Source organism: Streptopelia decaocto (assembly GCF_964273445.1).
Source record: "Streptopelia decaocto genome assembly, chromosome: 1".
Lineage (NCBI taxonomy): Eukaryota > Metazoa > Chordata > Aves > Columbiformes > Columbidae > Streptopelia > Streptopelia decaocto.
The window spans coordinates 90,222,181-90,239,073 of record NC_138663.1 but is presented as its reverse complement, the minus strand read 5'-3'; the positions used below and the strand labels follow the sequence as shown (position 1 = coordinate 90,239,073).

The window sequence follows — 16,893 nt, the reverse complement described above, 5'->3', positions numbered from 1 at the left end:
TCAGAGAGCAACCAGCAAGTTGCTTAGAAATGCAAGGAGCAGTCACCTTGTGCCCTTCACCACTAAGTATATATACTAAATATTTGAGCAGGCAACAGTCTGGTATTTGAGGATTCGTTTCTTCTTCTTTATATGTTGATCTATGTGGTGCTCTTACTGGAGAATGGAAAGAACTCTGTAAGGTGAAGACTGATGCTCAAGAAAACTGCTCAGAGAAAGAAAAGTCTTATCCTACTTTCTGGGTGCCCACTTTCAGAAATTCTTGGCACAAATTAAATTACTCAAGTCTGCTTCCCTCCACTACTTTTTGTCACTTTCACAAATCTTAGGTATGTCATAAGTACAACTCAAGGGCTGTTAACAATGTATTTCAAGATCTGGATTTCGATCCTCTTGTTGTTACATATCTCTCATACAGCACTTTGAAACGAATTGGAAACTGCTGCTAGGAGGAACAATGAACTGCTCCAACTGCAGATCTCATAGACCTTTTGTCTCAATCCATGAGCTGGCCATTAAGATATTATCTGCTGGGAGATGCGCAAAAAGCACAATGAGATGACAGAACAAGAAGGGCCTCATAAGAGCTCTTCTGAGACCCAATTGCACTGGAAAGCAGAAAAACATTTTGATTATTTATCACCAACTGTTGCTAGCAGTGTCATCTTAATTCATTTAGGTAAATGGCTGTATTTGTCATTACATAAAAGCAGACTAATAAAGAAGGACAGAGAAACTCTATCTGTTTTGAGGCAACTGGAGTGACAACAAAACAGTAAAACTGCATTCCACCTGCTAATTTTGTTTACATTGAAGGTTACTACTAGCATAATCATGCTGACATAGCTTTGAGGCAGAGGCTTTGTGGTGTAGATGGGGCCTACTTCACAGCTGATTATCTTCTCTCATCACTCTCATTTTGACACAGTTTTTCAGTAAACAAAGCGCAAGAAAATTCCAAGTGTGTGCAATGTTCTTGAGGACGTTACACCATATATAACACTGCCCACCTCATGTTTTCAGTACATTGGGATAATAGAAATATTCTCTACATCACATCCCCTACATTCAGCCTTCTGCTAAGCTGACTTCCTATGACTTTTGATTTTAAATAAAACATGTAACTCAATGCAAATTCCATATTTTTATTTCAAATATTTCATTTTTTCATGCACAGAATTAGTAGTGTATTTATTCAACTGGTTTCTCCTTGCAAAGATTATGGTAGTACCTTTATATATATATAAAATCCTCACTGCTACTGCTGCCAGTTTGATTACAGGAAACTCCAGCCCACCTCTAAGCCTGCCAAAGCAATAGTTAACCCTTAATGAACTCTGTGTTTATTTGATTATCACTGTAGCCATATGGAATTAAACAGCGTTCTGATTTCAACAGATGTCGTACAGACACAGTGTAGTGATTACTTGTCAAGTACCTGTTTAAAAGTAACACTAAAAAAGAAAAAAAAATGAGGGGAGAGGATGAGATTCAGTGTTGCTTTACAGCTGTTTTATAGTGCAGATACAACTATAAACCTGCCTTAAGTGGGCTAGTTAAACATAGCTTAGAGCAGCTAACCTAATACTCAGTTGTAGTCTACAAGTGCTCTCTCCCAGAAACTCAGAAGACTCAATGAACTGAATAAGAAGGAAATGTGATGCCACCGTACAAAGAGGAGTCATCTTATCTGTACAGCTGCTATATTGCAATCAGCTCCACAGTTCCAGTGACTTCTGAAATGCCCATCACTGACACAAGCTTTATGCTGCCAACAAAGTAAGGCCAACCACCTGTTAATGTTTGCCTGTTCCTCCTCCATATTTTCCAAAACTTGTCCCTTACTGGATGTTGGACCAAACACAGTTGCACTCAGACTTGCAAAGAGGCGCCTTTTCATTATTATTATTGAATGTATAATCTGCATTATTAAGATCTTTCTGCTTTCTTGTTTGGTTTTTTTTTTCCCATCCCAGAAATCTCTGGCATTGTTCAGAGCACGGGATAGGTAACCAGACTACAGGGACCACAGAAATTTTGCATGAGTAGGACAATTTCTGATTTCCCACTGTTCATAAAAGAGAGAACTGACAAAGTATACAGTGAGGGGAAAAAAACTGAACATAAAATGTGATTAAAACAGGAGAAAAGAACATGATGAAAGATGTATCAGAAGTTTTATTTTTATGATTTGTTAAAAAATAAGTTAAAAAATGAACTTTCATCTTTCCGTACTGGTCCCTTCATAGTCAGAATCCCTAGAATTCAAACAGAAGTCTGAATAGTAAACATTAGTTTCTCTTCTGCCTGTTTAATCATTAGTAAAACACGTCAGAAACAGGCTTACTTTGAGCTGCAATTCTGCCTTTCCAGGTACATATTGTCTTCCTTTAGTACTAAGCTCAAAGACTCACACATCAAAGACATAAGCTTTGATTTTTTTAAAATTTAAATGAGAGAACGTGTAGTTCTTACCTACATCTGAACTCATCAAGAGAGTCAGGGCTGCTTGCCCGGACTCCACAATAATGCCACTCTCCTGAGCTCATGATCTCTCGAGCGTTCTGCTTCCAAGCGAGTCAAGCGCCGTTTGAAGGCAACACTTTCCCTGAGCTGCAGAACTGCGTTTCGGCCGCAAACATCTTCCCAGCCGCGACCAGCCTTCAAGCTACCTCTCAGCTGCCCTAACAGTAACCACTGGCTTCGAGAGAGCGGCCAAAACCGACGGGGATCAAGGCGCTCCACCAAGGCGGTGGCTCAGTGGCACCTACCCGGGAAGGGACGACGCGATGCGTCGGACGGGTGGGAAGGGCCGCCCCTCGCCCCGGTGCTGAGGCGGCCGCCTGCCGCACCCCCGTCCCCACTTTCACGGGGAACAGCGCCTGCCCCCGCTCAGCAGCTCGCTGCGGGGGATCCCGGCGCCCCCGGCCCTCAAGGGTGGGCGGTTGGTAGCGCGAGGGGCGTTAACGGACACGGCCCACACGCCCCGGCCCTGCTCGCCCCCCAGCCCTCCCGCCTTGCCTCACTCACACGTCGCGGCCTCCGCGAGGGCGATGGCCACCGCCAGGCCCACCAGCAGCGGGAGGCACCACCTGCCCCGCGGCCTCATCGCTGCCGGGGGGCAGCTGGGACCGGGCACGGCGCCGTGACTGCGCGGCTGCTCGTCTGCGCCGCGGCCGGGGCAGCGAGGCCGGGCGAGCCTCTGGGGGCGGGACGGAGGGGCAGCGGGGCGGGGGGTAGGCTGGGCTGTGTCCGGGCAGCTTTGCCCTGCGGGAGCGTCAGCATGGCGCTGCGGGGACGCGAAGGGTTCGCTCCGGGGCGGCGGCCGCGGCAGCCGGGCACACGGGGTTCCGCGGACATCCTCCTGGGGAGCGGCTGTCGGGGCGCCGCGGACAGAGAGCGAGAGAGCGCAAACCAAGGAGGGCTTCGCACCAGCGGGAGAGGAGCAAAGGGAGTGCGGCGGCGGGCATTACTGTAGGGTCGCGCAGTTGTTCACTTTCGGCCCGGGGGACCCGAGGAAGTGCCCTGTCCTCGCTGATTGGCTGATCCACCTCAGGCACCAAGGGAGCCCCCAGTTCCTATTGGTTAACCGCAGGCCGCACTTCTCGCTCATCTCCGTCCGAGCATTGATGTTGTCCGTCTCCGCGCTCCTTTGATACCGATAAGTTTGTCCCTTCCCGTCTTCCGTTAGCGGTAACCATGGGTTACCGGCGTGGTTAAGCGTCCCCACTGCCTCGGAGATCTCGGCTTCCACCAATGGGAGGCTTCGCTTGAGCAGGGCGCCGGTCACGTGTCCCCGGAGCCGCTGCGCGTCGGGCCCGGCGTGGAGGAGCTGAGCGGCGTTCCGCTGTCGCCGCCTGCCCCTCCCCGCGTTCGGCCGCGGCTTCCCGTTGCCCGGAGCAACGGAGCCGGAGCGGAGCCGTTAGCGCTCGGGCGTTATCGCCTCGCGCCTCCGTTGAGCGACCGGTAAGTGCCGCCGGTCGGGGACAGGGCGCGCAGGCAGCGGCGGCCGCCGCGTTTGCTGGTGTGAGGCAGCTGGTTGTGCGGCTCGCCCGGGGCCTGAGCTTCCAGCCGCGGCGAACTGCCGACGGCGCCGCGGAAAGCGGACGAGGCGGGAGCTCTTCAGGTGCTTGCGCCTCCGGGGAGGGCCCGGGGTGAGCCTGCTTTAGGTGAGATCGTCGCGGTGGAGGGGTCGTCCCGGCAGGCTCGGGCCGAGCGTCCTGCCCGGCTCCCGGCTGGCGGAGCTCGCGTCGAGTGTCTTCCAGCTCCGCTCCATTCTCCCCGTATCGAACACATCGTTGTGTGTCCGCAGCGGCAGCCTTGGGCTGTGGCTGTTTGGCAGCCTGCGTGTAAATGTTTAAGCAACAGAGAGTCGATTTTCTCTGAAATGTTGTTTTTTGTAAAACGAAAGCCAGTACTCCTACAGTGGAAGAGACAAGCAAACGAAACGTGCCTCAACCAAAGTCTGGTGCTAGGGCTGCTTCTCTTTTGGAAACACAAGAGTGTTAGGAACGTGGCTGGAAAGTGTGGAAGCTCGCTTGAACTGCTATTCATTTCTTTACAGAAGAGTTTGTTGTCCTGGGGCTATTTCTCACAAACAATTGTGTGCTTCACTCTCTCAAGACATCATAGTTTTTGCTTGCATTTCATGCACCTGTTGACTACACTGCAATTTTGGCAGCAGATTTTTGCTGAATATGCCTTCACTGCTCAGTCACTTGGTTTGTTGTTCAGAATATAACGGTAATACAACTCAAATCCTGTATTCTTAAAATTAAAACAAGTCAGGTAAGGAATATCACAGTAGGAAGTTAAATAATTAAACTTTATGAGGAGGATCAACTTTAAATTGTTTAATTATTTTAAAGAAAGTGAGAGCTTGATATGACTGAAAAAATTCTCTACCATAAAAGCATCTACCAAAGGCAGAACATATAAACTCTGACAGTGAAATGTGTGAAAGGTGCTTGGTTTGTATTTTGATATGGAAGTAAGTGAACTTATTCATTAGATGACTTTATATGTTGGACTTGCTGGTACCCAGTACTTTGGATGACATAACATACGGGCTGCTACGTAGCTATTGATCTTAATCTAGAGTGTTAAGTGCAGTTATCTCTCATGTTTTTCTTAGTCCCTGTAGTACACTTTTTCTGTTCTCTTACCTAAAATTGGGTTCTTTGACATTATTAGTCCTTGACACTTGTGCTGACCTCCTATATAAATGGTATACTGGCTTAACTAAACACTTTTATGTACTTCTGAACATGTTGGTTTTGCTTCACCTTAACGATCTTAAAGAGTGCAAGCTGACAGAATATCTGGAGCAAGTTCTGAATGTTCTTAACTCAATGTATAAAATACATAGAACATGTTCCATACATATTTCAGAGATAAAGTCTCTAAAAATAACATCACACAATGTTGTACCTTGCTTCTCTACCATAATTTTCTCAGCAATGTTGAAGTGCCCTTTCCTTCTATAGTGGCATGTTTTGGAAAGTTATCTTATTTGTCACATCCCACCCACCCCCTTTAGGGTTTTATATTTAAACAAGATTCCTCTGCTATGATATGGTCGTCGTGCGCTCTTCATGCTTTAACAAATTTTCTTCATTTCAAATTTTCTTCATTTCAAGAATCTCTTTTGTATGCTATGAGCCATATCTGCTCTTTAGAGCAATTTTGTGACAATTTGTAAAGCTAGACAATCTGTATAATATGGGATGGGAATTGTTCTGTGATGATGCTCAGGCACTGAAAATGTTAAGTTTTTGTTAGTGCATTGTTCATTAAGCTGTTACATTCTGCTTTCCAGCCAAATGCTGAAAGTTTGTGTAGCTGTGTTCTCAAAGTTAGCTTTGTTCATTTTTGCTTGTGGGTTGAGACACCATATTCCACTGCATGTGACTTTTTTGAGGTTTTTGTTTGGTTGTTTGCTTGGGGTTTTTCATTTGTTGTTTTGTTTTGTTTGTTTGTTTTTCTGTTGTTGCTTTTTTATTTATTTTTTATTTTTTTAGCTTCTTCAGAGCCCAATTGTAATACTTGTCATGGTTGTAATCATCTTGCTCTCTTTTTTAGGAACTTCTCTGATCTTCATATGCTAAGTTCTCCTGTGGAGAAGCTAATAGTGGGTGCTCTTATATAATGGATTATAAATATTTAAAGAGTACCTGTTGTCTCTGCTGTAGAAGAGACAGTTTCTGATATTGATTGATGACAGATCCACACAAAGGCATCCTTGAATACATTACTTCTCAGTTCCTACCTGTATAAATTATTGAAACCATCATTGTTTTTTAGGGGCAAAATATGTTTGCTAGGGATAGTTCCTCATCTTTTTTCTACTTTTATTTGCCTAGATTGGGAACATGACAGCTTTGGAAAGTTGTTATCTTTAAATATTCAGTTTTCTCCATAATTTGAAATTACCTTGGTTTGAGGTTAGTTATAATTTAAAATATAAAAGGAATTTATTTGTTTAAAAAAAAAAAAAAAGAGTTTTGAGAAACAAGCTTTAGGAGACTTGCTGTGGTAGTTCAAAGTGTCACAACTCTCAGTTAATCTGATTAGGGAGGCAAGTTAGTGTAGGGAATATCTGTCTACATCTCAGCTGCTCTGATATGAATCCAGTTGTTTCTTTAGCTTAAGCTGCTGATCAAAATGAGAGCTAAGATGATATGAACCTATGAGCTGAGGTGGTAATGCACATTCCTTCCGCAAAGGTTGTGATAATCTCTGGAGGAGAGATGGGTTATGTCCTTAACCAACATCCCATGTCCCATGACATTTGCATGGATATTATTCCCCTATTCCAGAGCCCCTGTCATGCCTCTTCCCTGAATAAGAAGAGTTGATGACTTGGGCTCCATCTCTGGAGGTGGTCACTCAGGGTAGGGGAAGTGGCACGTTGGACTGTTGGGTGCCAAGCCCCACTTGGGTTGGGTCGCCACCACACTCAGTTGATTCCTAACAAGGCTCATCATCCTTTAGTTCAAGTGGTTCCTGCTGTATTCTGCCTGTAATGCACAACTCAAATACACGTTATTTTCCTCCAAGTTTAAATCTTGAGATACACACTGGATTTCCCTACGCTTCCACACTACCCACTAAGTGCACTTGAGCAGGCATGATACCACAAATGGCTTTGCCCTTTCCCAAGGGAGAAGCAACCTGAACAGCCTTTTCCAGCCACTAACAAGCACTGGACTCTAATGTGCAGTAAAGTAGGCGAGCTCAGTGACCAGCACAAGGGCCTGCCAATTATCAGCTATAACATGCCCAGATCAAAGTCGTTATTATCTTTAGCCACATGTTGCCATTGAGAAGGTCAGTGGTGGGTTGGCCTTGCCCAACAGCTAGACATGCCCCCAGTGACTTTCTCACTCCTGTCTCCCACAGGATGGGGAGAAGATAGAAGGAAGATGAGAAGAATTGTGGGTAGAGGTAATAATGGGGAAAGCAAAAGCTGCATGCTCAATCAGAACAAAAAGAGGAATAAATCACTTCTTCCCATCAGTGGGCAGATGTTCAGCCCCTTTCTGGAAAGCAGGGACTCAGCATGCTTAATGACTGCTTAGGAAGACAACTATGAACATTTTTCTCTTCCTCCTTGAGCTGTTTTTTGCTGAGCTTATCATATGCTGTGGAATACCCCTTTGATCAGCTGGGGCTGATGGTGTCCCCTCCCAACCTCTTGTCTACTGGCTGAGGGGAAAGTGAGGCAGGTCAGAGTGGGAAAGAAAGCAAGCCTTGATGCTGTGCAAGCATGTCCAGTAATAGCCAAAATATTCATGTGTTAGCAGTGTTTTAGCTGAAAATACAAAGCATAGCACCACAGGCTGTTGTGAAGAAAGTAGCAGCCAGACTCGGTACATCATCCTACCAGGGAGGTTGTAGATTTGAACTTGTGAATTAAAATTGCCCAAAGCTTGCTTACAAAAGGCCTTTATATGGGCAGCTACTGTTGTTTGCAGTAGGATTGTTGTAACTAAGGGAATTTTAAAGCTTTTGCATCTTTGTGCACTTGACTGCATGGTTTGTGTAAGCTTTACTGTTTCTTTGCTAAGTGTGCATACAAAGAAATAAGTGTGCACATGATCACACTCTCCATTTTGTTATACAGAGGAACACAAAAAAGTGGACTATTCCCTGTTGCTTCCTCCTGCTTGAGGAGTAGAAAGTGGGATTATAAAATAATGGAAGTACATGATACTTCTGGTTAGTGAAAATTACTAGATATTAAGTTGCCAGTTCCTCAGAGTACTCCCTGGAGAACCCAGTTTCCTTGTTGTGGGATCTTTCTGTGTAAAATAAATTGACAGTTAAATGTATATACTTAACAGGTAGGACATTATTTGCTTTTAATACCTTATCCTGTTCTGTTCTTACAAGCCTTACTTATGCTTGAAATTGGTCTTATTTTCTGTCTGTCAGCAGAGCTGTGGGCTATGTTAGCAAGGCAAGCACTGGAATCTCATAGCTTGATTTGTCTTACTGCTGTAACTTGCAAGTTTCCCTATATGCAGTAGTCTTGCATTATTATTTTGTATGAGTACTGTGTTGTTGCTGCCCAGGTATGTAAAGTGGGGACACATGGCGTGTGAGAGGATGGAAAATTGAAACATATAAAGAGACTGTTGCAGGGCTTACTGAATATGGCACACTCTGAATGGTCAGGCTGCTGCTAGGGAAAATCCTCGCCTTGGTTATACATAGGAGCTAACTATGCTTTTTTTTTTTTTTTTTTTTTCTTCCCTTACTAGCAGTGACAAGACACCATCTGGCATCTGCAATCTCTCTCCCAGTCGTCTTGGGTTGTGCTGGCCTGTCCACATCGTTTCTGTAGTTTTCATGGCTCTAGATGGCTAGTGAAGGGAGATGTTCAGTCTAATGGCCAATTGCTGCAGCTGGTTAAAACGGTGGCAGGAACCTGTCAGGTAAAAATGTAAAAATATTTGACATTTCTGTACTGACCTTCTCAGACTGTATTTCATGTCCTCTTACCTATGTTTTACTTTATTTGCTATATAACATTGTCTCATGTTTTTTAATTATGAGATAAAATGCATCATTTATTTTTTCTCCAAGAGAGAATCAGTACATCTTCTGAACTTAAAAGTTAAAAGTTCATCATCTCTAATTTAGGCCCTTGGTTTCTGACTTCAGGAAAGTATAACGTTCAAAATATTGTCCTTTGCATACTGTTTCCTCAAGTTGAGCATTATGGGGTGATGCTAGAATGTTGATGTAAAGTTTATTTGCTTTTTGTCGTGTTGATTTAGTTTTTGCATTTTGAGATTCTGAAATGTAATGTGTTAAAACACTTTGTCAAGAGTAGACTATAGCCCCAGTGTAATACTAGTTTTCTTACTATTATCTAAGTATCTTAATACTGCATTTTGAGAGTAGCCTGGTGATCCATTCTCACTTATGGAATTCTGCTGTTTTCATCTGTTTCCGTTACTTTTACTTTGACATCCTGCATCCTTTTCCCTCAAGTTAGCAGAGAGGCACAGATAGTGCATTGTTTTTTTCAAACTATTTACAAGCTACAGGGAAAGGGAAAAATGGTACACCACACAGTTATACTTTACACTCATGTAGCAGGATTTGCTCTTTTCTTAAATGCTACATAGTTTAGGTTTTATAGAAAGTGCTGTTGTTCAAAGAACTATATTGGATTGAATTGCTTTCTAATACCACCAAGGTATTATGGACAATTGTGAGTTTATAAATGTTCGTGGCTGTTCTGATTTTTATCTTACTGTTAAAGTATAATTTACTGTGACCATACTACTCTTCATTTTAGGCTCTTTTCTCAGACGTTTTTGGCTCTTCTGAAGAAACTTGCATGAATTATACTTCGCGCGTTTTAAGATTGGAAATAACGATGTTTTTAGTATTCCCTCACTTAAAGGGGGCGTAAAATTGAGCAAATTTCTTTGACTCCTCTGAGTTTTTGTGACTCGGAGGAACAACTGAGATATACATGTACATACTTTCCCTATTGCTTTGCTTAAAATCCTATCCTGGTATAAATTCTAACCTGTCTGCCACTTTGCTTGTATATTGTACATACTCAATACCACTGGTCTGCACATTGGCAGTCTAGATTGCTCCTCCTTGAAGCAAAGGCACAATGAGTACCAGTGCCACTTTTTTTATAGCATCTGATGTTGTCTGCACAAGTGTTGTGTACTGTAGTGTTGTTCAGATGCATTGTTTGAGACAAATGTATTTCTAGTATAGACACAACTTTGAGGCAGAGAGACAGTAAAAATACAGAGGAATGGAAATGAAATTACAGAAATAGTTAGAGACCATGACCACCCCCCAAAAAATGGATAAAATTTACAGTACCATGAAATTAATTTTCATCAAGCAAATATAAATTGAAAGCAAAATCATTGTCTCGTGAAACTTGTAGTGCAGTTTTAGACTTCTCATTTCATACCTTGTTCTGCTGCTCTGTCTATTCTGTCTAATCAGATAATTTGACATATTGAACATCAGATATACAATTGTAACAAAGCCTGCTACTTGGTATTTTGATACCTATTATTTCTACTAGTTTGTGGTAAATTTGCTATGCATGTATTAAAAACCTGAATTGAATAAATGTTGTATAGCTAGAAGAAAAAATACTTGAAAAATACATATTTTTTTTTTTTTTCCTTATGTAGGAAGGTGACCCTAATAATGGTGGGTCTCGATAATGCTGGTAAAACTGCTACAGTCCGAGGAATTCAAGGAGGTAAGCAATTGATTTGTTTTTCATCTAAATAGAACATTGAAAGAGAGAGTATAATTAATAATTTCAATCTAAAATCTAAATCTCAATCTAAAAATATTGCTTTGTTTCTTAATTTCTCATCCTCCCATATTGTTGAAAGAAAGTTTTGGTGATTGTACCACCAAAAGTGGTACAAATGTGGTTGACAAAGTGGGTATGTCACAGGCCCCATGGTGTGAAGACATGCAGATGGAGAAATATTTAGGGGTCTTACCTTTTGAAGGTAACAATTTTCTAGGTAGTTGCTTCAGTAAGAGACCACTTGATTTTTTGGAGCGTGCTCTGCACCATTCAGTGACATGTGCAAGCAAGATTAATTTGAGATAAAACATGTACTTATCAAAACAAAGCTTCTTTATGGTTTTGGTTTTATTTTTCCACGTGTGGGATTGTCTTTCTAAATAGCTTTCATCTTGTGTAATAACAAGAGTGTACTTACTAGTGTTTTGGCAGACTTGGAGACTCCACCTTGACTTTTTGTTTACATGTGTTATGTAAGTTCACAAACTTGCTAAGTGGGAATAAAGTTATTAATATTCTCTCACTTTTATTCCTGAATTTTTGTCCTGAAAACATGAGGGCTTCATTATTTAGCCTTCCATTCTGTCTCAATAAACTTTAATACCTTTATCAGCTAAACATGAGAGTTCTTTCTAAAAGTCCTTTTGTTTTTTTAAGAAAAAAAAAGGGGGGGGGGGGGGTTAAAGAGGGTATTTCTAAAGGGAAACTCCAGCAAAAGATAGTTCTAACTTCTGTGACTGTTTCCCAGGGCTTAAATAGCACCTGCTGTAGAAAGCATTTTTTTCCTTAACAGGGCTTGCAGAGTTTATAACCTTACGTTAGTCTTTAGAGTTTACATGGATTTTTGGCTGTGTACCAGTCATAAAACTTATAGGAGAAGACTGCAGTTATGACTGCTGGGTTTTAGCAGAAACCAAGTATATTTCAGTTCTTAGGACTCTTAAATCTAAGCAAATCAGCATAGTCACTGAAGTCGTATTTGCCAAAATGGCTCTGCAGACTATATGGCAGACCCTGTTTTTATGCTGAAGACTGTGCATTATTGGAGACCTCACTGTACAATAGTAGCATATGTTTCAGCAATATCCCCTCATCATTGATAGCTTTCACCCTTACCCAACCTTTATGTTCACATTGTTCTCTCTTGTAAAAGCACATACTTCCAGCTCATGTGCAAAACATTCTTCAAAATAAGGTCTGCTGAGTTTTGAAGCTGTAGTTTTTCATAAATGGTGTCCTGGGACCCCTCTCTTGCTGGAGCCTTGGCTTATGCTGTTCTGGCCAGGCAGTCTGTTATGAATCCCCATCTCAGCTGTGTGTGTATGAAGGATTCTCTCAAAAAAGGAATGTGGTAGCAGAAGTCTGATAATGATTTAGCTTCTGCACTCCTCTTCAGAGCTCAGTGCTTTTGACTGTGCCTTTATTTCTTCCTCTAAACAAGCTGAATTTTACATCTATTTCTCCTGCCTTGTGCTAGCAAGCCTACATAAAACGGTTGCAGAGATCCAGGTAACACCCCCTGCAGCTTAGTGATGTGAGGCAAGTACAGGCTTTCTTTGCCCTCTGGAGAGGAAGACAGGAAGCAAAAGTATTAAATGTAAAGCTACAGGTGTGTTTGTGGTGTTTTGGTTTTTGCTGTTTGATTGCTTGTGGGGTTTTTTTGTTGTTTGTTTTGGTTTGGGGTTTTTTGTTTGTTTTTGTTTGTTTGTTTGTTTTTAGCATATTGTATAGCAAACTGAAAACAAACAAAACTAAAACAAAGGCCAAAACCTGATCTTGAATAAAGTGAATCAAGTAGTTTAGATCTCAGAACATGGTTTTAGTCACTTTATCTCAACTTTTGGTTTGAAGTTTTGAAGCTATTTTGGCAACCGTTGAGGGATAAAGAATAAATTTAACAGAGTGTAAGGCTTCCCAGGTCATAATTTATTAACTGTTTTGTTTGTTATTCTTCTCAAACTTGGACTAATACCATGCAAATACTGTAACTGTTTAGATGGGAGCATTGGTGGTGAGGGGAAAAGTAAAAACTGCCATACACTAAACAACACTGCAATTTAACTGTAGTATTAAATATTAAAAATCGCATTTTGGCTCTTTTTTTTCCTCCCCCACCCCTGGCCCCAATGCTCCTGTCTAAATTTATGTGAAGTAACTGTTTGAGAGACTAGTGTATTAGTTTGAAATTATGTCAGGAGAGGGAAAATCTTAGTGTAAAAAAATGTGGTTAGCAATATGGCGTCACTTAACAGGGAGAGTTTGCTCCATGTTTTTAAAATATACATTTTGCTACACAAATCACAATGTAAAATCCTCTTTAAAGAACTAAGGACACATTTTACTGAAGTCTTTCTTCTTTGAACTCTGACAGAGTCTCCTGAAGATGTGGCTCCAACAGTTGGTTTTTCCAAGATTGACCTTAAACAGGGACGCTTTGAAGTCACCATCTTTGATTTAGGAGGTGGAAAACGAATTCGAAATATCTGGAAGAATTACTATGCTGAGTCCTATGGTGTAATATTTGTTGTGGATTCCAGTGACATTGCAAGAATGGAAGAAACAAAGCAAGCCATGATAGACGTTTTAAACAGCCCTAAGATATCAGGAAAACCCGTGTTAGTGTAAGTAACGTTACAAAATTTCAGATTATTAGGAGAATATTTATTAAATTGTTACTTTCAATGCACTTTCTAAGGAAGCATTTATGTAAAGTATAAACATAAGTATAAAGTACAGTAATACTACTGTAACTTTAGCATTAAACAATATTGCAATTAGTTTTACAGTTTTTCTGAAGTATTTATTTTATGCCAATCTTAGTATCGTACTAGTGAACAAAGCCCATCCTTCCTGATTGGTAAATAGTGATATAGTGAGTCCATTCACTGCATCTGGCATTAGATCTTATTTAATACTTCTCAGGGATACTGATTTCTCTTGTCTTTTATTATCAGTGGAAAAATAATGAGGTGAGTTTTTTTAACTCTTGAAAATAGTAATATTGCTTGAAATGGTATGATAGGCTAAAGGCTTTGCAAGTTTGGCATGGGAAAAATGGTGCAAAAATATTGTTACTATTTAGGCCTACTTCAATTACTTAAATTGTAAATGGCTGACTATATTCTGCAATACCAGTAATCTCTCAGCAATAAATGTTTTGTTCACTTAACACATGGTGGTGCTGCTGATACATGATCAGCAAAATCTCATTAAAGAAGGCTTACTTTAATAATGTGTGGCATGTGCTTTTGTTTCAGTGCATGTGTTTTAATTAAAAAAATACTTAATGTTTCATAAGGTCTAGAGACCTTCTTTCACATAACTGGTAGACTCATGAGCTTTTCTGCTTAAAAACTAGGTTTTGTAAAATATTGGAAATAACATGCTATTAATTTCAGCCACACAAAAGGTCTTTGAGGACAAATACCATCTAAAAGTTACAAAGTAAACTATGAAAGTTTAAAATTATTTATCAGGACAATATATTTATGTCTGGTGGGCATAAGACCTCCATATTGCAGTAATTACACAACATTTCTGTGATATTGTAAAGAATCTGTGAAGATAAGAGGAAGGCCGTCTACTTTTAAGAAGTAGCAATGCTCTGGTGACTTGAAGGTGAAGCTGGCTAATTGTTTCAATGAAGTGGAGTGTAGTTCAGCACTCCTAATGGTATATATGTTGAAAAATAGGTTAGATTTTAACTTCCTTTGCAATCTGAATGGTATTAGTACAGTGAGGGCAGTAAAACCAACTTAATGCAGCTAGTTCAACTCAAATCTGTTATGAAAATGCAACTGTGACAGTTGACAACTGTGCAGTGTTTTTAAAGAAACACAACTTTACCTTTTTGGTTTTGGTTTGCGTTTTTGGTTGGTTGTTTTTTGGGGTTTTGTTTTGTTTGTGGTTTTTTGTTTTTTTGTTTGGTTGGTTGTTTTGTTTTGTTTGTTGGTTTGTTTTGTGTTTGTTGTTGTTTTGGTGTTTTGTTTTGTTTCTTTCATAGAAATCTCTATGCCCTAATCCTATAATAGAGTAGCTGCAGAGCCCACTCACATTCCTGGGACTTGTGGGACTCTATCTTACATTTTCGATCCATGTCAGTAGTTAATCAGCCTTTGAACAGCATTTGCTTTGGCAGTGCCCCAGTTCTGTGGAGGGACCCAGTAGTTTTTTGTTTTATGCTCCCTATATGAGCCTGCATCTTGAGTTAAGAATTCTTTCCTGTATTGCCTTTGGTTTTGGTTTGGTGTCTGTGTTAATGGCACAGTAATGCTTCTGGGCATGTTCAAATCATGTAAAGTCTAGAATTTTTTCCGATATTTGAAGCACTTCTTATGTTATGAAGCCTGCACGCTGTGAAGCAGTCAGTGTGCACTAGTGTTTGTGTTGTGGGTATCAAGTGCTCAGTAAATGAGATTAAACTGGTCCTGTGTACCTTCCCTTCCTGAAGATGCCTTTGATTGGAGATGCAAATTTCTGTCACTCATACTTGCCCAATAAGAGTTCTGTGGCATAAATGTTTTTTCCCTTTAGTCCCTAAAACTGAAAAATGAGAATGTATGAAGAGCAGAATAAAGCAAACAGCAGATTTCCTAATTTGTGGTGAAAGTTAGCCTTTTAAAATATTTCCTTCTAAGGATGTTCAGCTCTCATTTTGTTTTTTAATAACAACATACTTGGTGTCCATGTAGCAATAAGATCCCTAATATCTTGCTAAATTTCTAATTAGTACATTTTAGTCTGTCCATGTGTGTGTGAAGGCTAGTATTTACTGAAAACAATACAGTGATGCCTGAGTGTTAAATCCAAGAAAGCTGAAGTTTAAGTAATTCCCTTCTCTCCCATGCTCTTACACTGCAGAGCACAATCTATTTCTCTTTTCATAGAATACTGTTATAATTTCATGACAGAGGAGAGAGACTCCTTCTCTGTGATTTCCACACTCCACAAGTGTGTCTCTGGTCTGGACTACTGCTTTCCTCCAGCACTTGAAATAAACAAGGAGAAGCAGAATAAAAGGTGTAATTCGTTTATTCTATGCTGTCTGTAGGTTCACCTATTTCTCTACAATGTTATTTGTATCCTTAAATACAAAGCTTGTATTCATTAATGTTTCATTAATTACCAGTTATCATCTGGAATGAAAAGGAGACCTATAGCTTCAGAGTGTGTGTGTGCTGAAGAATGATGAAAGAGTATTTGTGACTTGATCTGGATGAAACAATTAAAATGTTTCTACTGGATTTTAATGTTTCTTTTTAAGCATAGATTGAATTAATATACCAAAATTTCAACAGTCAGTACTGAATTTTAGTCTAAAGTTATTTACCTCAACTTGTGCTATGTGCAGTATCTTGTGCAATGGAGTATATATAAGCATGCTGTAAGATTGGATGTAAGTCCATTCTAGATATTGAAGGCAGCAGCAGAAATTACTATATATGCAGTATCAGGTGTATCATTGTGTATACCTTTTTCTTTCGTATTTATGGGCTTTCATCTATCTGGATAAAACTAACTTTGCAAGTGGGATCAGGAAAAATAAAATCTTCATGACTGGTAACCAAGATGGACCTTTGAAATAAACCACTGCTCATCAGATAATTAAATTTGTATATTAGTAAAGGAACATTCCAATTATCAGGTTATCAATAACATATCTGTGGCTATGCGTTGTAATAGTTTCCTTATTAGTTAACAAAACTTGGAAAGGAATGATACTGGAGTGTTAGCAATGGTAAGGAGTCTGGAATTTCCCTCTAGACAATAATTCTGATCTGTCAGAGTTCTCTTCCTAATCTGTCATGGACTATCTCAGCATATATAAAAGAAAAGCTTGAAGTAGAAATTGCATTCCCTGTTAGGTAAATTAATGCTTACTAGAACTTTCATCCTGTTTTACTTGTACAATTCCTGGCATTCAGAACATTATGATTTGGATTAAGAGTGTCATTGTTGAATGCTTCTAGAAAATCATTTTTTCAATAATAATTCCAAGAGAACATAATACAATTTGTATAACTGTACTAATGAATAAACACATTCTCTAATATGCTCACCTTTTCTTACATTCTCTA

At 40.4% G+C, this 16,893-nt stretch overlaps 2 protein-coding genes across 6 annotated transcripts in view; one reads left to right on the top strand and one right to left on the bottom strand.

The window, feature by feature from the left end:
• Positions 1 to 3,540, bottom strand: part of PROS1 (protein S) — a 32,213-nt gene extending 28,673 nt beyond the window's left edge. The window contains exon 1 of one of the 3 annotated variants that reach the window (XM_082050540.1): positions 3,433 to 3,540. Coding sequence is in view for 2 of the 3 variants with exons in the window: in XM_082050538.1 (XP_081906664.1) it covers positions 3,031 to 3,109 (79 nt within the window). In the remaining variant the exon portion in view is untranslated. Of the gene's footprint in view, positions 1 to 2,475; positions 2,507 to 3,030; positions 3,295 to 3,432 lie in introns of those variants that run through there. The other 2 variants (XM_082050538.1, XM_082050539.1) reach the window with 2 other exon arrangements.
• Positions 3,541 to 3,656: 116 nt separating this feature from the next.
• Positions 3,657 to 16,893, top strand: part of ARL13B (ARF like GTPase 13B) — a 50,418-nt gene continuing 37,181 nt past the window's right edge. For 2 of the 3 annotated variants that reach the window (XM_082050567.1, XM_082050565.1), the window contains exons 1-3: positions 8,760 to 8,939; positions 10,686 to 10,756; positions 13,188 to 13,437. In XM_082050567.1, the coding sequence (XP_081906693.1) occupies positions 8,881 to 8,939; positions 10,686 to 10,756; positions 13,188 to 13,437 (380 nt within the window). In that variant the 5' untranslated portion in view covers positions 8,760 to 8,880. Of the gene's footprint in view, positions 3,967 to 8,759; positions 8,940 to 10,685; positions 10,757 to 13,187; positions 13,438 to 16,893 lie in introns of those variants that run through there. The other variant, XM_082050566.1, reaches the window with a different exon arrangement.